General features: G+C 39.8%; 1 protein-coding gene across 3 annotated transcripts in view; it reads right to left on the bottom strand.

Moving 5' to 3' along the window:
- DDHD2 (DDHD domain containing 2) overlaps positions 1–27,309 on the bottom strand; it is a 1,375,691-nt gene that overhangs the window by 91,332 nt on the left and 1,257,050 nt on the right. For all 3 annotated transcript variants that reach the window (XM_044084314.1, XM_044084317.1, XM_044084315.1), the window contains one exon: positions 26,632–26,719. In XM_044084314.1, the coding sequence (XP_043940249.1) occupies positions 26,641–26,719 (79 nt within the window). In that variant the 3' untranslated portion in view covers positions 26,632–26,640. The remainder of the gene's footprint in view (positions 1–26,631; positions 26,720–27,309) is intronic.

Genomic DNA, 27,309 nt, shown 5'->3' with positions numbered 1-27,309 from the left:
CAGTCCTTCTTGACCTTATCCCCTTCCCCGGGCCTCTTGGCAGAAGGATGAGTCACAGAGGCTGAGGAAGGGGAAGACAAAGCAGCAGCTGCTGCTTTCTTAGCGGGTGAAGGTGGGACGTCCATCCCAGCAGTGGAGGGCAACAGACCCTCAACAATCAGTTTATCCCACCTGTCTTTAAGAGCTTCAGGGTTAAACCCAGTGCAAATAGGACAGCGGGACTGGAGGTGAGCCACCCCCCCAGACAAACCACACACAGAGTGTGGCCATCCTTCGGGAAAAGCTTATGGCCACAATCTGTGCATCTTTTGAAACCAGGCTTTGGGGCGTCTGCCATGCCTTAGCCGGTTCAAAGTAAACACCCACACACACACACACACACACACACAAACACAAACACACACAAACTCACAAACGCATACACACACACACACACACACACACACACACACACACACACACACACACACACACACACACACACACACTACCATGTAGGAAAGAGAACGAGGAGGATAGAAAAGCCTACAAGAAAAACTACAAAGAACCCCGTGAAGATATAGAATGGATTAGGAGTGAAAAGGATAGTTATAAAGATATCAAAAGTTAAATGTTTACACTTTAACTGCAATACTACCACAATGGAGCTTGGACCATGCTGCTTCCTCTCAGGCAGAAAACAAGATCTGAAGGAAGAAGGGAGATGGTGGTATTATGGGTAAGGGGAGGAGAATGGAGTTCAGAGCCGTACCTGGAAAAAGCGGCCGTGTCGGATCCCATATGGATCAGAGGACCCACAGGTTGAAGAGTAAATGAAGTAAACTACTTCAGATTAACCTACGCAATAAAATATGCTTCCCAGTCTACCAGAAACAAGGGGTTGGGGGCTTGGAGGGAGGGGATGTGAGAAGAAATTAAAATTGACAATACAGATGGAACATTATGGAGAGGACATAACTTCTTTATCGGATATTGTCAATTTTCATTTCGTCCTCACATATGGGAATGAGTCCTTTATCCCAGGTGGATTCATGGAAGGATGTTTCTCAGAACCATCGAACCCAAGGAGGCTTTTCCCCAGGAGACCAAATCCAATTTGCAATGAGTGATAACGGTATGATGATTAGCCCATGTGGCCGCTGCACAAACTTCATCCATGGATGCATTAGCCTGAAAAATTGCCGAAGTGGCCATGGCCCTGGTTGAAATAGCTTGAACAGGTTTGGGAAGATCTATGCCTTGTTTGGAGTAGATGAAGGAAATGCAATCAGACAGCCATTTTGCTAGAGTAACGTTGGATACTGTTAGGCCCCTCCTAGGGCCTGCAAAACAAATAACTGATTTGCCTTCCTAAAATCTTTTGTCCTTTGCAGATAAAAATGTAATTGCCTATGGACATCCATCAAATGCAGTACATATTCACCTTGGTTACTGAAGTTAGGGAAGAAAACGGGCAACTTAATGGTCTGTTTGATATTAGTCTCAGAAACAACGTTAGGTAAAAAGGAGAGGTTGGTGCACAAGAAAACTCTTGTCTTTATGAAAAATCAGGTAAGGAGGTTGAGGAAGATAAGGCCTGAGATTTTGATATTCTTCTTGCAGATGTAATGGCCATTAGGAAGATGGTCTTCCAAGACAAAAATTTTATATCACATGTCACTGCGGGTTCAATCGGGGGCTAAATGATAAGATGTAGCACCAAGTTTAGGTTCCACAGAAGAGAGGGATCTTTGTGAGGCGACCTTAATAATAGGGTCCCTTTCAAGAAGGCTTTGCAAAGTTTGTGGGAAATCGTGAAAAGTTATCTTTCCCAATGTGAAAATCACTGATAGCTGCTAATTGCAGTTTAATTGTAGATGCAGCTGCACCATTATCAAAGAGGTGAGCCAAAAATTCTAGAACGGAGTGGATAGGTGCTGTGAAGGCATCTACATCATGTTGTTGAGTTGAGATTGCAAACCTCTTCCATTTGCTCCTATAAAGTTTTTGAGTGGATAGCTTATGGGAGGGATTGCAAAATATGATGGACTAGGGAGGAGAGTGTGGTTTGTCTGGCTATAAATGGAATTGGAGGAACCATGTCATCCATTTGAGGTTGGAAAGACTGGGATAAATTATTCTAGAATCAATGTTTTTTTTCTGTAGATGAGGGCAAAGGAAGGGAAACCAAATTTGCCAAAGCCAAAATGGGGCAATGAGGATTACTGTTCTGTTCAACCTGTTTGCTTTCTGGAGAAATTTGGGGATCAAGGGGGTAGGGGGAAAGGCATACAGGAGACCTGGAGCCAATCACACATGACAACATCCCTCAGGGATTCCCCCACTGGGGGGATTAGGACAAAGTAGCGGCTGCATTTGTTGCTCAGAGTGGATGCAAAGAGGTTGCAGCAAGGCTGGCCCCATCTGCTGAAAAATTCTTTCACTACTTTTTGGTTGAGGGACCACTCATGAGGCATGAGGATGGATCTGCTCAACTTGCCTGCCATCATGTTGGACTTTCCCGGAATGTGCATTGCTACAAGAAAGTGGTTGGATGAGGTCACTAATTGCCACACGGAGTGCTTCTCGACACAGTGGGTATGATCTGGTTCCTCCTTGCTTGTTTATGTACCAGACCACAGACATGTTATTGGACTGAATTGCTACTGTTCCCAGAGGAAGAGCAGTCTGAAAAGGCCTGCAACACTAGAAGCACTGCCCTCATCTCCAGGATGTTTATGTGCAAATTGGCCTCGTTGGCACACCAGGTGCTTTGGACAGTCTTTTCCAGATAATGCCCCCCCACCCCATCTGGGAAGCGTTCATGGTCACAGTGGCCTGTGTATGTTGGGGGACATGGAACAAAAGGTTGACCTTGTGTTAATTGGGTGGAATGAATCCACCATAACAGGGCCCTTTTGCAGGTGTTTGCAATGACAATTTGATAAGACATCGGTTGGTGGACAATTAACCACTGTGCAGCCACAAGCCATTGTAGTACTTGCATATGGAATCTTGCTAGTGGAACCAAGACTACAGGTGCAGCCATTAAACCTAGAGCCATAACTTTAGAAGGAGGACTTCTAAGTACAGGTTAAAAAGGTATGGGGAGAGCGGGCATCCTTGTCTAGTGCCATTGATTATATGTATAGGGTGTGAGTTATTTTTATTTATATGTAATGTGGTGGTGGCATTGTTATATAAGACTCTAATCATAGCTATAAATTCCTCAGGAAGAGCAAAACATTTTAAAACCTTGAACAAGAAATTTAGATTGACTCGGTCAAAAGCCTTTTGTGCATCAACAGAGAGTGCATACTTGGGGGAAGTGTCCTATTATTCATAAAACCTAACTGTTCAGGAGATATGATAGAGAAAAGTACTTTGTTCAATCTGTGGGCCAATATTGTTGCTAGTATTTTTATGTCTAGGTTAATTAATGTAATTGGGCGGTAGTCATTAGGGTTATGGCCAATTGTATTAGGTTTTGGAATGAAAATCTTTTTAGAATTATTTATGTATAAATCTGCAACCCCAAATTTTATTATGTAATTTTATACTTTGAGTAAAATTGGGACTAGATGTTTTGAAAAAGCTTTATATATTTCTGATGTATAGCCATCAGGGCCTGGGGATTTTCCTAATTTCATTTTATTGATGGCTAGAAATATTTCTTCAGTAGTTATTGGTGCTTTAAGAAGCTTTATTTGAGTGTCATTTATTTGTGGGAAATGCAAATCTTCTAGAAATGTATTGGATGCTATTTCATCTTCAAGAGGGTGTGGGCCGTAAATCTCCCGATAAATTTCTTCGAAAACTTTTATGATTTCCGTATCCAAGTTGAATGACTTATTATTATATTTAATTTGTTTTATTCTGGAAGAGGGAGGTTTTATGTTGATTATTCTGACTAGAATTTTAGAGGGAGTTTGGGCCCATTCAGCATATCTGTGTAAAAGTCTAAGTTCAATAAGGGAGAGCTGGTTCATTTGTGCTTCTTGTAGTTGTTTTTGTACAGAGATGATCTGCTTCTCAAGCTCCGAGGCATGTTTATGTTGCATTTGTATTTCAAGATTTTTTAATTTAAGTTCTAGGTTGTCAATTTGGGATTTGGCTTGTTTTTTGAGTATTGATGCTTTTTGTATTAATATACCTCTAAGTGTTGCCTTGGTCGCTGCCCACTGTATGTCAAAGGGAATATTTGTTCTTTCTAAGTTACTGTTGGTCTGGTCATGTAGTTCTCTTACTTCTTGGCAGAGTTCCCTGTTTTTTAAGAGGTTCTGGTTTAGGGTCCAATTTATTACATATTGCTCTTTTGCGTTTAGTTTAGTCTCATTTATTTTTAGGTTGATTTTTGCACGGTCAGACAGGGTTCTGCGGTCTGTATAGTATTTTATTTCAAATTTTTTGAAATTTGTTGAAATTAAAAAAAAATCTATTCTAGACCATGATTTATGAAGCGTTGAAAAAAATGTAAATTTACTGATTCCAGGGTCATGTCTAAACAGTTCAAAGGGATCAAATATATTAAAATCTTCTATTAGTTCGTTTATAAGATTTGTTAAGTCAACAGGTTGTTTATTTTCTTTGTCCGTTCTGTCTAGTTCAGGTCTGATAGTCATATTCCAATCCCCCCCTAGTAGATATAAATGGTTTGGGAATTTTTCTAAAATTGAGTGTATATCGTAAATATAAGCAGTTTGGTACATACAAGGACCGTAAACATTTAGGATTAAAATGTTTCTATTAAAAGATGGAAGGGAACATACTAAGTAGCACCACCTACCATTAGGATCGCAGTCACTTGTTTTTATAGTGCCATTGAAAGAGAAGAGTTTTTAACTATTATTGCTACCCCTTTAGATGCAGTATCATTTCCGGCAGCTATGATTGATTTTACCCATTTCTTTTTTGTTTCCTTCTCCCATTGAGCTGTGGTCATGTGGGTTTCCTGAATAAGCGTTACTTCAGCCTCTGATTTATAAATTAGATGTAAGATTAACTTCTTTTTTCTATTATTCTGGAGACCTGTAACATTCCATGATTCCAGTAATATCATTTTGTCTTTACTGTCGGTTGAATTTGGATGCTTGTGTGATAACTGAAGTGTAATTTAGGCTTCCTATAGGAATGATAAGTTTGTTTAAGTATGTGGTATGGGAATTGTAGTGAGATGTTAACAACAGTATTAGGATTAACGAGTGACAACCCGCCCCTTGCAGACCCCCACCCGTGCGTATCCACGAGCTTCTATTATCTGTAAGAGGTATTAGAAACATATATACAAATCCAACTATAATACAAATTTCTATTGTTATTCTAAGATCCATCAGATATTTAGCACGATACTAACTTCCTTGCCTGCATTGGCTTATGCTACACTGATTTATTTTATAATAATTTTATTGATTAATTGAAAGAGATTTTAGTTCTAGTCAAAGGATGTTACTTAGACCATCCTCCTGATCAAGTAATTTAAGGGAGTAGATTTGTGCTTTAAGTATTTTTAGATTATATGCATCAGAAAAATTGTCAACCATGTTTTGAGATTTAGAATCTATATTTAAGATGATCACTCATCCCTTAATCAATGGATAATTCAGCACACATTTGTTTTTCCTTTATTTTCCCCTTTTCTTCCTTTCCTTTCCTCTTCTCCTTCCCCCTTTTTTCTTTCTTTTCCCTTTCCTTTTCCTTCCCCTTAAGCCCAGCCACAGCGTTGTCCAGATAATACATTTGATTGTATTAGTGCAGGTAATGTCAAGTATTTAAGCAGGTTTACTATGCTGTCATAGAGTATAATAAAAGAGACTTAAGTTGGTATAGATACTGCTTAAGAAAGCCCTAATTTAAATCTTGGAATACTTATTACCATTTGTGCACATATGAACTAAAATAGTGTAGGTTGTTTTGGGCAATTAGATAGAAAAGAATCCAATAGGTCACAACTAACCTTTCTGCCCACATAATTCCCAAGCCAAACTATGCTAGTCATTTAGCAATACAGTCAAGATATTATTTATAATATTAATGTATAGTATTTTGTCCTCTTGGATTAGTTATGTCTTTATCTGTCATGCATATATATTACTTGACACCCTATTAATTTTAATTTAAGTTCTTTGCTAGTATAACTAAGACTCGCGCTGTTTTCACTCTAGAAGTTTCTGCAGAAAGGTCACTTCAGTCATGATGAGCATGCAGGTATAATGAAATTGATAGTATTAATACTAACAGCAATAATATCAATAATTGGATGTCACAGACTATTAAACTGAGTCATTTAAAGTCAAGAATAAGCGTAGTATTATACACTTTTTGAGTCTCACTTTGACATCAAATGTCATTTCTAGAGCACCATGAGGTACCAACAAGTAGATTCACAGCTGGCTCTTATTAACGCTTCATCAGAGTTTGCCTGTCATTTAGGTCTTTTTCCAGTCATCCTTGTACAAACCAGCCAAAATTTAAACTATTCGGCCCAGTTTAGTGCCGCATGCCTCTTTCCCTCCTCTCTCCCTCCGAACAGATAGTAGACAGATTTTGGGGTAGCTTCCCCTTATCACGCGGTCCAGCGGTATTCTCCCTTGTGACATGTTCAGAGTTGAAGCAGTAGTTGGGCCATCCTTTGGTCTATCCACTTATCCAGGTCTTGTCTATGGGACGATAGTGTATCAAACTGCTTTGTCTGCAAGAGGACTATATTCCAAAGGTGAAGGAGATATTGAATATTGAATCTGCCTCTCCACCTTGTTTTATTGATTTGCTGAAGCAGGCTTGGATCCCTTTTTCTTGTATTGATTTGTGAAGATATAGGAGATCCTGCTCTACTGAATCCCAGACTGCTTGGCAGGCAAGGCCTAGGTCTCTTCTGCAGAGCCTGTACTACATTGAAAAGAGGATAGTGTTGCTAGTCTTTTCTGGTAGTTTATGGGTTTTAAGTCTGCGATGCTCTTTGTTAGGAACCTCTGTTCATACTATCATACTGTGTACCAAAAATGAAAAGGAGTTTAATAAAAGGTTAGATCCCCCCCATCTATCAACTTCAAGCCTGTATTAAGTGTGTTGTGGCCCCTGTTTGTGCATCCTATGCAGATGGAAGAACAACAGATAGTGCTCAGTTTTTGGCTGGTGATGCCCTCTCCATAAAGGAACGGGGAAAGAACAGGGTGCTAGTTCATTGTCTGCCCCGATCTAGTCACTGATGACATGATAATCGTTGAACTCTGGCCCTCTACAGTAGGTGTTTTGAGAGGTTTGATATCTGATTTGTAAAGAACATGTGTTTTCCAAGTTAAGGGTTAATACACAAAAAAAAAAAAAAAAAAAAATCACAAGTGCAGTGTGTTTTGTGGAGAGCCGTATTCACACCATAGTGTTGTTACAAAGCTAGCTTATTTAGCTAACGAGCTCTGCCACACTGCTTTGTTTCATAAGGCATTATTTGCAGACAACAGTGAGTGACAGAATAGAAAAGTACATCCAGTCCTGATAGAATACATTTTGACCAATGGATCAAAAAATATCATCAGTCAAAATAATACTCTTGCCAGAGTTCTTTTGCCAGGAGTATTGAGAAAAATTGTTGCATTAGGAATGTCATCTGGCACCATGTATATACCACTATTTGACACTTGGGGTCATATACTGATAGGGAAATAAACAGGTAAGGCATCAGCATCAAACGTCAACACAGGTACGAAAATAGTAGTGACCCCTTTATTTGAGGGGAACCAATACAAGGCAAGCAAACAGTGTGATATAGAATTGACACCTAAAGATAGAAATTTTATGTTATTAGCTCTAATAATAGCTACCAGTTCAACTTTTTTAGACCATTTGGATGACAAATGTTGCACGTTTCCTTTCTTACAGCTAGGAAATTGTTGCTAATCTTTCTGTGGAGCTCAGATCAACATTGCTAATGCTTGTCTGAATGCATTGGGAGACTTTCCCAATTTTCAAAATTTTTATAACCTGACAAATAACCCCTCTGTGACAAGAACTGGAATAAGCTTGGCTAAGCATTGGGAGTGGTGGGGAAGTTGTTTTGAGTCCCATTACCAGACTCCATTCCCATTTCACAGGCGTCCTATCTTAGGGAATCATCTCTCCAGCTAAGAAATGTATCATACAGGCAAAGAAATTGAAAAGTTGTTCAAATTCTTATAACAAGGAACTAACACTACTGCTGCAGTGTGAGTCATCCCAAGGGTCTATATATAAGCATACACAAGGGACTCAGATTAGAGGAGTATTCTGGTGGGAGGTTTTAGTTAAAGTAATCTGTTTAAGTTTCTTGGATTGTGAATTGTTATTGTACTGTTATAATAATATTGAAATGCTAATAATATTACAGACATTTCTGATAGTATTATTATTCCGTTTTTTTTTCCTTTTTCTTTTCCCTTTTTCTTTTTATTCTTTCCTTATATAATTATTCCCTTTTAATTTTTAATTAGGGCATAGAGAGTTCAAGGACTACATCTGCCAGCTGGAGAGAGCCCCAAACTCTGGAGAGGAAGTGTATCGTAGCATCAGGGCTTACGAAACTGCGCATACATATAGCTGTCAGCCCAGCGACACTTGTGTGCCCCTCTGACCTTCCGATGCGCATCACATCGCCATCCATCACACAAGTAAAATCATACTCTGCGCACCACAGCTGACAGGGCTCAAAGACAAGGATCAGTCTTCAGCTCTTCGGTAAGAACCAGGCAGCACTATCTCCATATCCCTTGGAACACAGCTCCCAAGGTCGACACAGAATCAGGGATAACAGAATCACGCCTCATCCATTCATGCCAGGTACGCGATGCCTTGCAGAATTCTACGTTTTATTTTGTAGATTGGGTCGATACTGTGCTAGCGTCTCCGCTTTTACAGAAAAAGTTTAAAGGATATACTGCCTGTATTGCGTCGTCTGGGAACAAAGTAAATTCACTTAGTTGCCTTGTGATTCCATTTTTTGTTCTTCAATCTAGAGACATTGTATATTATTAGGTTTCAGTTGTATATTAAGTTATGCTCTTTAATAAGTGAGGATTAGCATCAAAGATAGTTATGGCAAGTAATATATCCGTCGGATTAGTTTTAGGAGTATGTTTTTCTTAAGTGAGATGGTTTTACGATTCTTGACTTGGATATTAGTTGTATTTAAGGCAAAGGGAAGTAGATCTTTGTTATTTTGACAAGCTATTATGTAAGGTGGATTGTTTAGATTTGTAATGTTTGGATTTTTAGTGTGGATTTTGAGATGATCCAACAGCTTTAGTAGGTGACAGGCTGTGTGTTTTTTTTTTCTTTTCTTCCCTTTTTTTCTTTTCCCCTTTTTTCCACATTTGGTTGTAATCAATCAGTTTATATATTGCTTCGGGAGTTGTTATTTTGTGAACTAATGTCAATGTCATAACCTGGATGTGACTTGTAAGGTCGAAGGGCAAAGGTTGAATGCTTGCTTGTAGTCTAGGCCCAAAGATGGAATTTTTAGACGATAAGTACAATTTCACCTTGTCCTGGCTTCTGGCTTTACTGTTACAGCAAATAGAATAGTAATATGTGGAGAGCAACCATCGATAGTCAAGATTCTTCTGGTAAATTGAATTTAAGCTATATTGGTAGGTACCTCGTTGAACGCATTAGAAAATGATGATTTAGCTTCTTGGACAGTTTTCACTGAGTAATTGACGCTGTTATGTTGGAAGCAGAGAGTCGCCGGGTATTTCATTTGAAATTTAATGTTTTTGTTTAGCAAGTAACTACAAAAAGGAGATAGGGCTTGTCTTGACTGCTTGATTGGAAGAGGTAAATCTTGTGCTATTGTAATTCTATAGCCATTCCAGGAGATGCTTTTCTTCTTTTTGGCATTAACAATTATAGATTGTGCATGTTCGGCATTTAGGATTCTGGCATAAACTTGTCTGGGAGTTTCAGATGTTTGAGCTTTCCTGTGTAGTCTCTCAATTGTGATCGTTTTAGATAGGTCTTTATTGTCCAGCATAATATCAATGATTTCCTTTGCAATTCCAAGAAGCTGTGACTGTTCATATTTCTCAGGTATGCCTCTGATTAATACGTTGTTGCGTCTAGCTCTTGCCTCTAGATCAATAATCTTCTGTTTCATTTCTGTGATGGTGATGTCTCTGTCTGAAGCCGCTTTTTGCAGTTCTTGTATTCTTATTTCATTGTTAAGAGTTTTAGCTTCGTTTTGCTCCATTCTTGCCATCATAAGTTCCAGATTATTTCTGAATGATGTTAGCTTTGTAGAGAATGCCTGTACTTCTGATTGAAGGGGAAGTAGAGCTTCTTTGAAGTCTTCTAGTGTGAATGGCTGCTCATTCTTAGCTTTTTGAACTTGCTTAGTAGCTTCAGGATGCGGTTTGTTTGTTTTCTGCCTTTTTGAAGAAGACTCCTTTTCAGGAGAATTAATGAGAGAAAGTCTAGTCTTAGTAGTTTGTGATTCCATTTGTTCCATTTTGATTGGATTTTCTTCTTTATTTACTCGTTTAGGCAGCTTATTCAAGACTGGCAGGCCCAAGCACATGTATCCAGAATCACCACTGTGCCATTATGTTTTTAGAGATTATTAGTTTAAAACTGGCTTCTTTTCCGAAAACTGAAGAGCAGGTAGGTAAACGTACGAATCTCCTTATATTGTTTAAACTTTTTTTTGTTTGATTTTAGTATAGTAGCCACAAGTGATTTGGTTAGCTTGATATCTATTTTGAGAGCAGGCAGAAGTATATGCTTCCTATCTGGCGGCCATCTTTGAATCCATACATTATACATTTAATCACTCTATCTACATCTCAAGTGTTCAAATTAAATACATGGCATTCGCTGACGATCTCAACATTTATTTTCAGTATCCCTCCACTGATTTAGTAAAAATTCTAAACTCTATTGACAAGTTTTCTGCAATCTCAAACTATGCTATGAATCCAAGTAAATCAAAAATATTCCAGTTAAATCCTCTTAATCATAAGGAAATTTTCTTTCCAGATTCAAAGATTAAAATAGAATACTCACTCAAATATCTAGGTGTCACCTTTATCCACCCACACAAAGAAATTATAAAATAAAATCTTTACATAGTTTGGTCAAAAATTACAAAAGATTTGGACAGATCGAAAAATTTAAACCTCTCTCTTCTCTCCAAGGCATCAGTCATAAAAATGAATATTCTCCCCAAAATATTGTATCACTTTCAAGCTGTTAGCCAATGTGTTCCAAACAAATTCTTCTCCATAATGAAAACAACACTGGGTAAATTTATGTGGCACCTGAAGAGCATTAGAATTAGTTACAAAAAACGAGCACTACCCAAAGAAAAAGGTGGCTTAATTAAGTCTTCCTGATTTTCAGACATATTATCATATTATCAGTGCTAACCACTTTATGCGCCTAACCCAATATGAACCTTCTGACGCTTCCTGGAACCCTCTTTGGATAAAAATTTATTACCAGAATCTAAGCACCTCTAATATTAACCCAAAAGTTATTCCTTTCCTCAACAACAAAACCCTAAGAAATTTCAAAATACATCCCATAATAATCAATAAGGTAACATGCTTTCAAAAGCTTGTCACTTCCTTAAACATAAGGAACTCCTTAATTATGGCACAACCAATACACATGAATCCTGAAATCAAATTAAATAACAATATGTTAAACCTAGAAAAATATCCAAATATTAAAAACTGTACAGTATGGGACTTCTATAAATTAAAGATCAACCCCTAAGCTATATTGTTGATCGCTTGGCATCAAATAAAAAATACCACTTAATCATTAAAAAAATATTATATTTAATAACCCTGAAAACATCAGAAATCAACGTAACTTCACAAGAATTCCAGATATACCAACAATTCATCTCCTATTTACTACAAAAAACCAAAATGCTATCAAATACTTATAGACTAATCACCCGAACCAAATACCAAAATGAAATTCTATACTCAAACTATTGGATGACCAAAAATGTGAAATTAACTAACAAACAAAAATTAGCGGCAATAGACATAACTACAAAACTTACCCCCTTCAAAAAATTAATCTATACTCAAATCATGGTTAATAACAATGCTTACCATACACCACTCTGAGTAAAATAGACCCCAATTCCTCACCAATTTGCCCCACATGCGCTAACACAATAGGTGACATTCTCCATAACTTTTGGTCTTAAAAAAATGTCCATAAATGTTGGTGCTCTCTAAGAGTGAAATTGAAGAAATCAGGCTATATGAAATCCACCCTTTCATGGGAAATGTCAATATTAAATATTTTCCCCAATACATACACATTAGAATCCAAACATATCACAGTAACATTAAATGCACTACTTAAATCCTACATAGCTCTTAACTGGCTTGACAGATCTAAAATTTCCTGGTCAGAATTCAAAAATATAGCTATTCAATATGTTTTGGCTAACAAATTAAAAACTGTGAGTAAAAAGAAACTAACCTATTTCAAGAAATATTGGGAAAAGCTTATAGGAATTCTATCCTAGATCTACACTAAAATTAGAGTATATTACTTTATTATACTACCCCCACATCAAAACCAATCCTTCTTCCAATATAATGCGGAGACTATGTATATCATACTCTACGAATGCTATGTTAAATACACTGGGTATACCAACGTCCACTAGTACCTATATATTCAACTCTAAACTCTATCACAATATCCTTCAAGAGCGACAACCCAGTGTAAATAATGTAAATATTATAAATAGTTCCTTTGATAGATACAGGTATATAATTATAATCCTCTTCCTTATAAAAATAACAATGGTCAATGGCAAAATAATTATATAAATAATTAGATGTTTAAACTTTTAGTGAGACTCCTATTAAACTCTATATTACATGATATGTTTGTCATTTGCCAAGGCTTATTATAATGAAAAATTGTTTCTTTCTTCTGCTTAAACCTTGTTTAAATTCTGCACCAGCAAGGACAAACTCAGAGGAATACCGTGAACTATAGTATAATATGTATTATTTGATCCTATGTAATTCCATTGTTATTTTATTTCTACTATGTATTAACTGTTTATAACAAACAAAATTTTGGAAACTGAAATAAAAATGTAATTTTGAAAAAAAAAAAAAAAAAAACCTAGAGCCAGTAATACATGACGGGCAGCTATCATCTTGTTCTGGAGCAATGTGTGCGTTTAGCACCTGACTGTCAACACTTTGGAGGGTGGAAGTTTTGCAATCATCTGAGTTGTGTCCAGAACTGCTCCTATAAACTTCACTGTTTGAGAAGGGTCCAAGTGAGATTTCTCGTAATTTATGGTTATACCTAACTCTGTACAGATTTGGATAACAGAGTCTCTTGCTCGGATAAGTGGATGCTTGGTCAGGATAGATATGAACCAGTCGTCCAAATAGGGAAACACACGGATTCCTTGTCATCTCAGGTAAGCCACTACCATTGCCATGCATTTGGTGAATATTCTAGTGGTGGTACTGAGACCAAAGGGCAGCGCTCTGTACTGGCAATGACTGGCTCCTAGCCGTAAGTACAGGTGCCTTCTGGATTGTCTGTCCATCTGTATATGGTAGTACGCATCCTAAAGGTCTATGAAACACATCCAATCGTCCTGTTCCAAAAAAAGGAATGTACCATGACCATCTGGAACTTGTAGCATCAAACTGACTTGTTTAATATGCTGCGATCCAGGATTGGTCCCCAGTCCCCTGTTTTCTTTGGAATTAAAAAGAATCTTAAATAAGTTCTGAATCCTCTTTGGTCTGGGGGGACCTCTTAGATGACTCTTTTGTCCAGCAGTTTTTGAATCTGAATGACTGTTTGATCACTTCGACTGGGTGGAATATCCAGGAATTTTTCTGTTCGGGTGGGGGGGTGGGCTGGCAGCAAAAGGGGTTAGATAACTTCTGGATATTATCCTCTGCACTAATATATTGGTGGTTATTTTTAGCCAGGCTCTTCAGTGCAGAGATAGTCAACCCCCCCCCCCCATTGCCTTCAAAGATGGGTAATTGGGCTTCCTTTCAGGACTGCTGGAAGGGTTTTCCAAAGAAAGGCTCTCAGGACCCTTTGTTCTGCGGGCCTCCTCTGCCGTGAAGGTAGTGTCTTCTGGAATTGTTTCCCCCCCAGCCCCTGGGGGAACTCTCGCCATGTGTGTCCTGGTAAGACCCTTGAGATTTCCTGAACCACATTTTACCACTACCTCTCTGATCCTCAGGGTAAGGTCTCTGAGGGGCAGAAAAATTTATGCCCACAGCAGAAAGGGTTTTACCATTCTTTTCACACCTGGCTAATGTATCCTTGACCTTGGGACTGAAAAGGGACAATGTCAAATGGAGCACTAACAACCAATGACTTAACTCTGCAAAGTCACACAGGCGCATCCACACATGCCTCCTCACAGATATGCTGGAACCACCCCTCTCTATTTGTTCCCTCGGCTGCATGCGTGATGAGCCTCATCCATTGTCCTGGAATCCTTATTAGGAGGATGTATAGTGGAACTCTCCTCTTATAGTTCCCTTTTTGGTAGCTGCTGCCATGACCATGGCGTCTACTGCAACTCCTTCTGTCCAAAACTTCTAGTTAGCTGGTGCGGTGATCATCTTGTTTGGTCTCTGGGGGCTTGGCTCAATGGAATCTGGGCTCTCACACTCCTGCCGAGAAATCAATTCTATGAGCTCATCGGCAGGCAGAGTGACCCAGGAGGTAGACTGTCATGATCTGAAGGCAGCCAGCTACACTGATTCCTCAGGCAAAGGAGTATTGGTCTGCCAGCCACCTCTCTGTTTTAAAAATGTCCAAGATGTCCCCAAAGGAAACATCCTCAGCAGGTGACTGTGGAAATCCTTCTCCCTCATTGGAGGTCTGTGTCTTCTGTGGCCGACTCCTCAGCGGTGTCCAAATGTTTCCTCTTGCAAGACCTCTTTTCAGAGACCTCCTCAGCAGGATACTCTGGAGAGGTATCAGAAGAGGCAGGGGTACACCGACGGGTATTCTGGGGCCTAAGGTCCCACTGTCTCTGTGGAACGTCCTGGTCAGAAAGTGTGCGCAGGGTGCATAGATAGGGCTGAGGATCTGAGAGGGGAGGTGACTTCTTAGTTGCAATGGCAGCTATAGCCCTCTCCAGAGCCGCAAAGGCTGACTGCTCCTGAGTGGAGAGGGACTCTGGCTCCGACAAGCCATGCCTGTGGGACAGAGTCCTCTCCAGCTCCAAAGGCAGCTCTCCCGGGGTAGACACCAATGCCAAGCTCACCTGTGCAGAAGTCCCAAGATGCATAGATTGCTCAGAAGGTCTGGGAGTTGAATCCATCCAGGGCCAGCAGGGCTCGCTACACCTCCGAGAGCTCTCCAGCTCTGAAAAAGCTGAAGAGCTCTGAGCAAAGGTCTGATCTGAAGAAAAGGAAATCCTTGGAGCTAAGCTAGAAGACACCAGGCATATCAGATCCAATAATTCTGAGGTTTGTCCTGAAGTTGGAGTAGGAACCAGAGGGGGAGTGGAGGGCTTGGATAAACCATGGACCATTTGGGTCAAAGCCGAGGGGGACTTAGTAATGCCCTGCACCCACAAAATTTTCTGGACCATCTGTTGCACGTCATCTTCTGTAAGGCTTCTGGTAGAACTGGAAGAGGATGCCAGTGGAGACTTTGACTTGCTCAGAAAAGGAAACGGTATCCTCAAAGGCAAAGGGTCTATAGATGGGGAGTATCGAGTCCTTGGCAGGGAGACAATTGATTTAAATGGACTGAAGGTCAGATCCAACTGCAATGGCTCTGACCTATTGTTACCCAATAGATTTGGACCCGAAGAAGCTGGATCCGAGAAAGAAGTGCTTGGTGCCAAATGCTCTGATTGAATTACTGTGTCAGCAGATTTAGAAGTTTTAGGTCTCTGCTCTCCAAATAAGCATTATTAGGAGAAGCACTGAAACTGACAGTAAGACTTGTTTCGACTGTTTCAAAAACAAGGACCCCTACTCACTCAAAATCAGGCTCAGCTAATAAATAAGAGTGAGAAGGGAAAAGGGAAAAGACTTCTTCCAGCTAGTAACCAAACTCCACCTCTTGTGCAACTCCTAGGCAATGGTTAGTACATGTGATAAGATCAAGTGACACCAACCTTGATGAAGGAGAAGCATACATCTGCAGTGGTATGTACCATAAGTCATGATGGGGCGTGAGGGCCAGGCACAAGCACAGAACATAACTCCTAAATTGTGCATCATTTCAGCTATCATCTATTACATGATGAACAAAAGATTAAAGTCTAACATGGGGACAGGAAGCTTAAGGGCCCAACATCCATGGGCAACTAAGGTGGGAGCATACATTAACCTGTTCTTGTGCATTATGTGAAGTAGCAACTGCACCACAGGTCTTCCTCCTAAGAAAGACTGAAGACACTGCTTCAACCTGCCTCATACCCATCACCTCTTGATAGATGATGACAATGCTACAAATAAAAAAAAATGGAAACTGGCAAAGGCCTGAGCTTTGACATGGCTCCAAATCTCTTACCCTTCTGCCTTTCATGATCCTACATGAAACAGTGAGATGGGTCCTCTAGCGGGTTCTTTTGTTAAGCCCTCTCTATCACTACATGTTAAATGTTAACAAAGGCCTCAAGTTTCTTTCACTGATATCAATGAGCATTAGTGTCAAAATAAATGCATGTGCAATAGCCATCAACAGTGTGACTGGCTGAAAACAAAAAAGGAAGCAGTGCTCCTGCCTTGTGATCGGAAGACTGCAGGCTTGTTTAGAAGGTCTATGCACTTTAAACTGTGAATCTGGGAGCTTAATGCTGACTCAAGTTAGGTGGAAACTGAAGATACTAGGGACAAGCATTCCCTTAAAACTATATAAAACGATACAGTGTGTGAGAAAACTAGGGCATACATGCCCAAAGAGTGAGAAGATTTAAAGAACAAACAAAAGAAATGGCACAAGAAGGATGAATTAAAATGTTCCATACAATGCAAAGTGCTTCTTGAAGTAAGAGGCAGAATTTTGGCTTTGTTGTATAACGTAGCATACCTAGGATCATCTGCTGTGTTACGATTTCCAAGTCAAAGGCCTCGTGAATTTCTCCCAGTCTAAATTTAGAGGAATACGGAGGCATACACAATTTTAATGTAGTTTATTTATTTTTTAATTTCAGCTATTGGCCATACCTATGTTTAAGGACATGCTTTTCCTAAGATGTTATCTGACATCTGTGCAAATATTTTGCCTCTGTGTTCTCTAAAAATGTTTAAAACCAATACTGCATCAAATCAGTGTTAATTCTGCATCTTCTATAATCTTGTCTTGGTTCACTGTGGTCTAAATTGTACTGCATGCTATCTTCTATTAAAATATATCCTTGAAGTATTTTAGGGAAGGCAGGACTTCAGCAATCTTTGGAATGTTAAACTGAATAACTGTTAAGACAAAAATAATATCTGTATGAGGTGCACAAAGAAAAAATGTTCTAATAGTTTTTCTCTTTCATAATTGAATGTGTACTTGTGTCACTGTGCAATACATGATGTTAATACAACTGTTTGAGCAAAATATCCTTGAAGAGTAATAAACAGTTTCAAAAGCTTTTTTCTCAGACTGCAATGAAATGGCAACTTCCCAGCTCAGCATTCCTGGCCAACAAATGCACATAAACACTTACATAAATATGTAATATTTGCTATTTAACTGGTGCCCCTTCACTATGCAAAAGCCTACAAATTCTCTCTCTCTGTCACGCTCAAAGTGTGCTGTACAACATAGGCTCATAGGAACTTACTAGGGTACTGAACTGTGAGGATTTTTAGAACCCTAGCCATGCATTACCATGAAGTTTGTATCCCTTATATTTTAAGTATGAATGACAAGTGTTAAACAGAACATCTACATGTTGCCATCTTCCATGAAGGGCAAGAGTGCCAGACCGGTGGTGAATTTGCACTTACCCATCCATTCATCCAGATTAAATATGGATACTGTAAGAGAAGCACTTTGCTTTACAGGTAGAGGAAAATGATTTCAAAAAAGTGGCATTCTCTTTGATACATATTTATCCCTCCAAACATGTTCTATTTATGTTTCAAAAGAAATTTAGATCTCCTGAACAGGTGTTTATGCCCTCATCACTTGACTTGCAAATGTGCAGTAGATTTAACAGAATAGGGTCTGATTGCCCCTCAGTAGCCTGTATGACACCAAGAGGAGGGGCAAGGCTTTAACATGGTCTGCATAGTTTTTTTTACAAATTAAGCCTTGACTTTGTTAGCAAGAAAGCACTCTGGGCATTTGAATTGTGTCAAATGTATGGACTGGTACTATCTGAAGGAGCATTACACTCAGTGATCATCCTGATGAGTGTGGAATACAGTGGAATGACAATATGCCCGGACCTGGATGTCATAAACTTAGTAATAAGCAGTGCAAGGAAAAAACACTTTCTTACAATAGTTGGACACACAGTGAAAAAAGGTAATTTCACTGCCTACATAAGTTTCCAGGTCTCTAACTACAGGATCAATTTTCAAGGATGTCTTTGTCACTGTGATAGTTACAAGTGACTTCTTGTTTACCAAAGGATACTACTGCACATTTGTTGGCATTTGGTTTTACTCCATGGATTTGGCACTAGCTACTAGTTTGGAAAAAGCCATCTTGGAGGATTCTGGGTGTCCTCTGGGGAGTTTAAGATGACACAGTCACATGTAAACACGGTCAGCCATAAACCCTTAATAATAGCTTTGACCTCTAAGAAGTAAATGCCAAAGAGGAGTGGCCCAAGGACTGAACTCTGGGGTATTCCACTAGAGTCAGGACTTTTTAAAGTGGCAGAGCAGCTCACCCTAATGTCCTAGGTATGTCAGTATTCCTATATTAGTACAGGCACAGTAATCTCTCTCTCTCTGCCACATACAATGTTATCAAAAAGTATAAATCCATACACATTTACTTATCCCATTTAGAACTACTACTGAATCTCAGAATTTCAGTACTAGTAACTATACAGTATTCCCTACTGTAAAAAATACTGATAGCAGGATCCCTACAGTGCTGGCACCTTCACGTTCTTCTACTCTGCAAGAAATGTACAGGATGGGAAAACTACACAGTCAGGCCTTACATAATAATTCCTCCAATAACCACTACTAACAGCTGAGACACTACAGAGTTAGTAAACGTAGTTTCCACAAAGACATTTCTGATGCAGGGATCACTGCAATATCAGTACCTGCATAAATGCATTCCTTGATTGTAACACAAAATGGAGCTCTGCTGTTTTAGGCCCTGAATACTCATCCTTTCCACAGAAACTGAGAGAGCTAGGACCCTTGCCACAGTAGGGACTATAGAATCACCCATTCATTTCCTTACAAAAATTACAGAGAACAGTAATTTTATTCCATTATAAGTAGATGTGCTATGTGCCTATGCATATATGTGAGTGTGTGTCAGCACATATGTATATATAAATGTACTACACATAATCAAAGCAAAAATTGCTTGAAAAAAGTAGTTGAACTAAAGCAAAAGAAACGTTTCACTGAGAAGAAAATACATACGTTAAAAATACCTACTAAAAAGTGTTTTCTGCAGTGGAAGAAGCTCACATATGCCAACTCTCAAACTTCACAAGACCAGAGAAAGGGCAAGTTCCCATTCCCCAAAGTACAGCAACGTTCCACAAACTAATACCAGAATTTTGCGATCATATAATAATTTAGCTGCTTATGCAAGTATTAAATCTGTTTAGCAAACTAAATATTACACTGCCTGCATGGTTATCTATGTGTGTGTGTGTGTGTGTGTGTGTGTGTGTGTGTGTGTGTGTGTGTATATGTATAAATGTATAAAATCTGTTTACCAGCAGGAAAGTCTGACTGGGATAAAATGGGAGGCCTGGCTAGAAAAGCTTCCACATATTAACACCAGCTTTGACATATACGTAAAACACAGTTACATAATATCAAAAGGTATACAAAATGAAGGTGCAGTACAATTATGTAAAATCTTACCATAAGAGTACAAGTCCTTCCTTCACTGTTGCAGTATTCCTTACTAAAGGGATCCCCTGCCAATGGTAGCCATATGTCTGGCCAGTATATCAAAGCCTTAGGTTTTTTAGAAGGACGTCTTATGTAATACACATGCTCTCCCCTCATGGCGTAGTGCTTATAGGTGACATATGGACATGCATACTTCAGAACTGAAAAGCCCCAGAAGGAGCAACAGCTAAAGGTGTAAAAGGAGGAACACGTGCATCCAGAAAGAAAATAGGTATAAGAGTAGAGAGAAAAAGGGAGAGGAGGGAGGGAGCAAATACTGTAACAGTAAATGGAAGGACAGCTACTGTTATGGTAAGATTTTACACAACTGTACTATGTCCTTCCATATCACTGTTGCAGTATTCCTTACTAAAGGGAGAGTTCAAAACCTCAAGAAGAAACCTGGGAGGAGTAAGGCCCAGCAGAGCCCTCAAAAAGGCTATGCAGGTTAGCTCTGGCAAATCTAGCTCTAGCCCTGGAAACCACATCCAGCTTGTAATGTTTAGTAAACGTATGCACAGAAGTTCAAGTAGCAACCTCATGGATGGAACTGGTATCTAATCCCTTGAAAAAAGCACCAGAGGAAGCCACAGCACAGAATGGCAGAATTATCCTTTATAAAACCAGAAAGTCTCTTTCCATGAAAATAATAACATAAGAAAATTGCCTTAAAAATCTATGAAGAAATTGTTTACTTACAAACAGCCAAACCTAGAGATCTAGGAAGAAAGGAAACAAAAAGTTGTTCACACTTGCGCATGGCCTTAGACTTATCTAAATAATATCTGAGCTGCCTATGTAAATCCAAGGTGTAAAGAACCTTTTCACTAGCAGAATGAGGAGAAGGGAAAAAATGGGCAAATTAAAATACTGATTAAGAGACAATTCATTAACCGCCTTGGGAATAAAAGAATGATTATTAAGAAGAGACACCCTGTCCCTATGAAAAACTAAAAAGGGAGGGACAGCCATAAGGGCCTGAAACTGAAGTAAGGGCCCAAAGTAGAATAGTCTTTCAAGTACAATGCTGCAAAGAAGCTGAAAGCTGCAAGCTCAAAGGAAGCCCAAGTCAATTTTTCAAGAACAAAATTAAGGTCCCAGGAAGGAGGAATAGGGATGCCTTTAAGAAATTGTTTGACCTCAAACCTAGAAGCCAAAGGAGGAGTCAAAGGTAGACAAGTAGAAATAGCTGAAAGGTGAGCTGCAACTGAAGAATATGTGAAGCCAGCATGGAGCAATTCACACAAATAAAACAGAACCAGAGGAACCTCCACAGAAAGTGGATCCTGGTTACGGGCAAAGCACGAAAAAGAAAACTTCTTCCATGTGGATAAATAAGATTTCCTGGTAGTAGGTTTCCTGACCTCCTGCAGAACCCAAAGCATGTACTCAGAAAAAAAGGTGCCTAAAAGGGATCAGAACTCTTATCACCCACAGTGTTAGTTGAAGAGTGGACAAGTGAGGATGGATGAGAGACCCCTTGTCTTGTATGAATAGGTCAACCCTGTGAGGTAATTTGTGGTGACTGCCTTTGGCTACGTGCAGAAGAAGAGGGAACCATGCTATATGAGCCAAAAGGGAGTCACCAACAAGATTTTGGGGGAATCATGTTCTATCTTAAACAGGACTGTTGGTATGAGAGGAAGGGGAGGGAAGGCACATAAAAACATCCTCTTCCATGAAAAAGAGAGGGAGTCTGCAGTCCATGCCAGAGGACATGGCATGCTGGTGAAAAAAAGAGGAAGTTGTCTGTTTAAAGGGGAGGCAAAAGATCTACCGTTGGAGTACCCCCCTGGTGGACAATGTCCAGAAACACATCTCTGTGAAGCATCCACTCATGAGTATGTTTTATGGACCTGCTCAGAAAGTCTGCCACAAGGTTCTTTTCTGAAGGAATATACAGCCTGAAGTTACTGAACAACCAGATCTCAAACCTTAAGAGCTAGTCTACACATGCGGTAAGACCAGTCCCCCCTTGCCTGTCGATGTACCACATTACTGTGGTATTGTCTTGGAAAGATCTTGAGAGGCCCTGGAAGGAACAGAGTATGGAAGGCCTGAACAGCAAGGAGGAGAGCTCTCATACCCTTGATGTTGATATGATCCACCCTCTGACAAAGGGACCAAAGTCCCTGAACCTCTTGAGGGCCGAAAGAAGCCCCCCACCCCACATCTAAGGCATCTGAAAAAAGTTCTTGAGAGGGGACTCGGGGCTTAAAAGGAAGCCCTAACTGACAGACAGCTGATGAATCCACCACTAAAGCTCTAGCTTGAGGCATGGAAGAAAAGTAAGTAGAAAGTCCAAAGGATGAGAATGTTGAAGCCAGACTGACTTTAGCAACAACTGTAGCTTTCTCATATGAAGTCTGGCTATAGGAAGCATAGGAATGGTGAAGGCCATGTAACCCAGAGCCCTTAGAAGCTCCCTGGCTGTAACTAAGACCTGAGGAAGAAGGAAATGTAAAAATGTAATTAGAGTCAGAGCCTTGGGTGGCAACAGAGATGCCAGCATAGGAATGGTCTGAAGTCTTCGCCCCAGAAACATATGATTCTGACAAGGAGTCAGTAAGGATTTCTGGAAATTTGTTGTTAACCCTAACCTTTGCAGGAGGCAAGTAGCATAGTGGAGGTGCTGAAACAGGGTCTCTGGAGACAAAGCCTGAATTAACAGGTCGTCCAGGTAAGGAAAGATTTGTATCCCCCTCATCCTGTAAAAGGCAATCACAGGAGCAAGGCATTTGGTGAAAAACAGAGGGGCAGTAGAGAGGCCAAAGGGCAAAACAGCTGAAAATTCAAGGAAAAAATAGAGAAACACAAAAATTTCCTGAAATGGGGATGAATAGGGATGTAACTATAGGCATTCTTGAGCTCTACAGCAACTAGGAAACCAGAGGTAGAAGATGAAAAAACAGGGTCTGAAGAAACAGCATTTGAAAGGAAGGGACCTTCAGAAAGGTAATGAGCTGAGAAAGATCCAGAATAGGCATCCAGGTGCCTTTTTTCCTGGGAACCAGAAACACTCTGGAATAAAAGCCCTTGCCCCCCTTTGAGGAACAGAAATTGCTTGGATGGTGCCTTGAGACAAAAAGCTCTGAATCTGGATCTGAAATCTGGATAAAAGGGCAGCTGTTCCTGAGGAGGTTGAGGAATGCCCAAAAAAGGAGGAACGGATTTCCACACAATGAACTACCCCTGATGAATGATGGACAGAATCCAAGAATCCTGAATGATCCTTAACCAATTGTGAAGGGACATGGAAAGATAAAGAGATGAACAAAGAAACCTGACTTAGGAGAGACAGAGCAAAGTAGTCAGACGGGACCTGGCTTGTCTGGAAAAGGAGGCGTCTGAGTAGTAGGAGTCTGAGTAGACTGAGCAGAAGGAGCACTTCTAGAATCCTTTTAACCTTTGGGAGGAGGGTGAGACTGTCTACATACAAAGGCAGGCTTGGAAGGATAATTCCTTTGAAATTTGGAAACAGGGGAAGCAAAAATATGTTTCAGTTCCTGTAAAGCCTTACACTTCTCCTGCAGGGACTTAAAAAAGCTCAGCAGCTGCAGAACCAAAGATACTTTTATTGTCAAGAGGAGCATCTATCAACTTAACATTAATATCTAGCACCTGGCTGACATATTCTAACACCTTTCCCCTACCCACTACCCAACCTCTTCTTTAAAACTCCCACAGATGCACTAAATTTATTATCACACATTACTTACAAACTCACTGCTGCCTACTCCCCACTGTCCCATCTATACCCACTACCTCCCCACTGTCCCATCTATACCCACTACCTCTCCCCTAGACTAAGTTGAAAAGCTTTCCCTTAAAATGTCAATGAACCTGAATTAACTTGTCTATATTCTCCTCCTCTGACAAACTGGCTAGTATTTTTAGTTTTTCCTTTCTTCTCTTATTTTCATTACATGTTTATGATTACCTCTACTAAATATACTATACTATATGAACAACAATCATATGTTACTACCTGCTATACTTTTAATTGTATGTCTAAACCACTATGCTTATGTAAATATCTTGTGCAATCATATGTTACTGTCTGCTATATTTTATAACGGTATATGTAAACCACAATGCTTATGTAAATATCTTATGTATAGTATGTTAGCAATTGTTTCTGGAGCTTTTCTTCCTGGGCCTCTATTGAAAACAGACAGCTTTGTCCAGTCGGACCACCCCAGTAAACAAATGTAAAATAAAAATAAATAAATAAAATCAGGCAAAGGTTGGAGGCAAAGCCAAGAATAACATCTTAACACAGAACCAAAGGCAGGAGATCTAAAAGAAGCATTAGCTGCATCATAGCTACTTTTAATAGAATGGCGGGCTACTTGAGAAGGGGAACCCAACAAAGATAGGGCCAAAGTCTTCCCCTCTGAGTCAGGGAGGTCAGAAAGAACCTGAAAAGGCCTGGTAGAGAAGAGCTAAAACATACGTGGTCATATGGAACTGGTAATAGCCCGAAAGGCCAAGGTAGGAGCAGTATACATTTTTTTGCCTAACCTTTGTCTGAAGAAAAACAACAGAGGGATCAGCAGAAGGACATTTGTAAAGATATTCACAATCATCGGGCACCTTATAAAACCTATTCGATTTTTTAGGAGCTGGGGACAGAGTGAGGAGCCTGAAAAGCTAATGAAAAATTGACCAACAAGGCAGCAGGAATAGCAGAAGGCTTAGGAGACTCCATCTGGAGGAGTACATAGTATCTCCTCTGGATGTCAGAAACCTGGGTACAGTCCCATTTAAATTCCATCAGACGACAGATGGTATTCCCAAAGTAAAGTTCTTCAAAGGGAGAATCTGGACTAATGGAGTCCTCCACCTCAGAACCACAGTCTAATGGAGAAGGCATCTGAGAGGAATAAGCCAAAGACTCTTCACCAGAGTCCAGTTCCTCATCTGCTCCCTAGGCCACTTGACAGGAGCACATGACCAAGAAGGGGCAGGAAGAGAAACTCCTTTGGGGGGGGGTTCAAGGCCATGAGTGCATTAAACAACCCTGTGTGAAATCCTGTCATTCATGCTGAAGATCCTTAGGAGCAAGGGAAATATGTTTTGTTTTCTGTTTTTTTTTTTCAAAGGGACATCAGCTCTAAAGACGTTAAGAGGTTCAGATCCTTGCAGACAATCAATGTAGTGGGAATCTGCCTCTTAACAAGAATCTGCAGAACACCCCTCGGTCCCTGGGAAATGATTAGCCATAGTTCCCCCCTCAACATCAGTGAAGGACGTCTGCAGAGCCTCAGATGACATCTGAGAAATACGATCTATGCTGGCCTCCAAAGCAGTCGCAGCAAAGGAATCCAACAGAAGAACCAAGCAATCCTTCAGGTTTTCATCAGCATCAACAGAGACATCTGGAGGAGGTGATATAGCAACCGAATCTGACCTAACTTTTTTGGTCTTCTTCTTGGCAGATGGCTGACCCTCGAGCAGGAACGATTCTGCCATCGCACCCTGAGCCAGCAACTTAAAATATTGGTTCTCTAGGTAGATGGACAAGGAGAAGAGACTAAGAAGAGTCTTAGGTTCAAACACTTGACAAATCGGGCCCGGCATATGGTTGTGAGAAGCATAAAAGCAAAACAAACACTGCTCATAATGGCCCTTATGGGGAATCTGTCTCTCACACTAACATTTTCCTTTGTAGATGACATGTAACCTCGCAACCAAAAGAAGAGAGACAAGATAAGAAGACAAACCCCAATGGGGCACTTATCTGAAAACGGCTAGGTAACCAGAAGAAACAAAGTAGCATTCAGACAAACAACTGAAGATGGTGTTCGGACTGGTGGCAAAGAAGTTCTGAGATATGCATGTCTGTAAGTCACCTTTATACCCTATGCCATGAGCGGGGAGCATACATGTGATGTACGATGCCCTTCTAAAAAAACCTAAGGCTTTAGTATACTGGCCAGAGATAGGGTTACCCTTGGCAGGGGATCCCTTCAGTAAGGAATACTGCAACAGTGACTTGAAAGGGCATGTGTACAAACATGACAGAAAAAGGTTTACATTAGTTTACATAAAACATAATTTAGAAACACTGTAGGTACATAGCTTGCATAGATATATACAGTGTTGAACATTCATTAGAAATAGACAAAAGCTTATCTACAGTAAAGACAAATACAACATTGTAAAGGATACTGTAAACTTACCTGCTATTTCTAGCAATTAAAATAGTGAAATATATAAGCATATAAATATATATAAACATTTCCCATTTTTTATGTTTTCTTCCACAGTTCACACTGATCTAAATAATGAAGGATCTGCGAAAAAGGGACAGGTGTTAACTCTAGTAAGAATCTGAGTATGTCCTGTGATGGAACGCCATCCCACCAAGGATCGCTTCCTGCCTTAGGTATGCTGCTTGTCAGAACAAGCTCTGGCTCCCCACAGCCCCGAAATAGATGCAGCAGACACAAATTGGATGAACGGGTACAGAGGTTCACACAAACACATAATACAGTTAATGGGCTGAACAGGATGCGGAACCGCATATTCCATTATCACCATGTTAAACAATACTGTAGTAAAGGACCAAGCGGTTTAGTATAGTCTACCATCTCACCTGCAGACACTACTGGACATGTTCCAGGATGATGCCCAGATTCTGGTAAATTTCCTTAAGAAGTAGAAGAGCTGTGTCTTCGGATTCCCTGTATGAAGACATAACAGAAATTACATTCTGACATCAAGACGTGCTCAACAGATACTTTCAGTGGTTTACAGCTCACCATTACAAACAGTAGAGATACATTTAATACATAATTTTTAAACACTCGCTTGTTCAGCAAATAAAGGTCACTGAACAGGCAGCTCACACCAACTGTACTCTCAGACTAATTTCTGTATTGACACAGTTCAATATGGTGAGCCCAGCTGTCATCAAACAGAAAGTGGTTACCTTTAGTTTTTATTCTTTTGCAATAACATTCCTTGATGTCCTACAAAAGACAACTGAAAAATTGTAGTTCTATGACATTTAAAAACATGGCTAGGCTTAAACAGCAGCATTACTAAAACACGCTGGTATTGTTAAAGATGAAAAATGGTTAATGGAATCATTCAATGCAGTTTTTAATGTTAAAAACAATATACATATCTGTCTTGCTATTTAGTTTCTTATCCAGCAGGCTAAACCAACATTGGGTCTCCAAGTACTTGGCAATTTAAGGAATTAAAAATGTATGTTCTTGTCTTATGGATAGTCAGGCTGTATCCTATAGCAAGGCAACTGGGCTCATTG

The sequence above is a fragment of the Protopterus annectens genome, chromosome 9.part0 (genome assembly GCF_019279795.1).
Source record: "Protopterus annectens isolate FY-2018-M chromosome 9.part0, PAN1.0, whole genome shotgun sequence".
NCBI lineage: Eukaryota > Metazoa > Chordata > Ceratodontiformes > Protopteridae > Protopterus > Protopterus annectens.
This window is presented reverse-complemented; position numbering and strand designations above follow the sequence as displayed.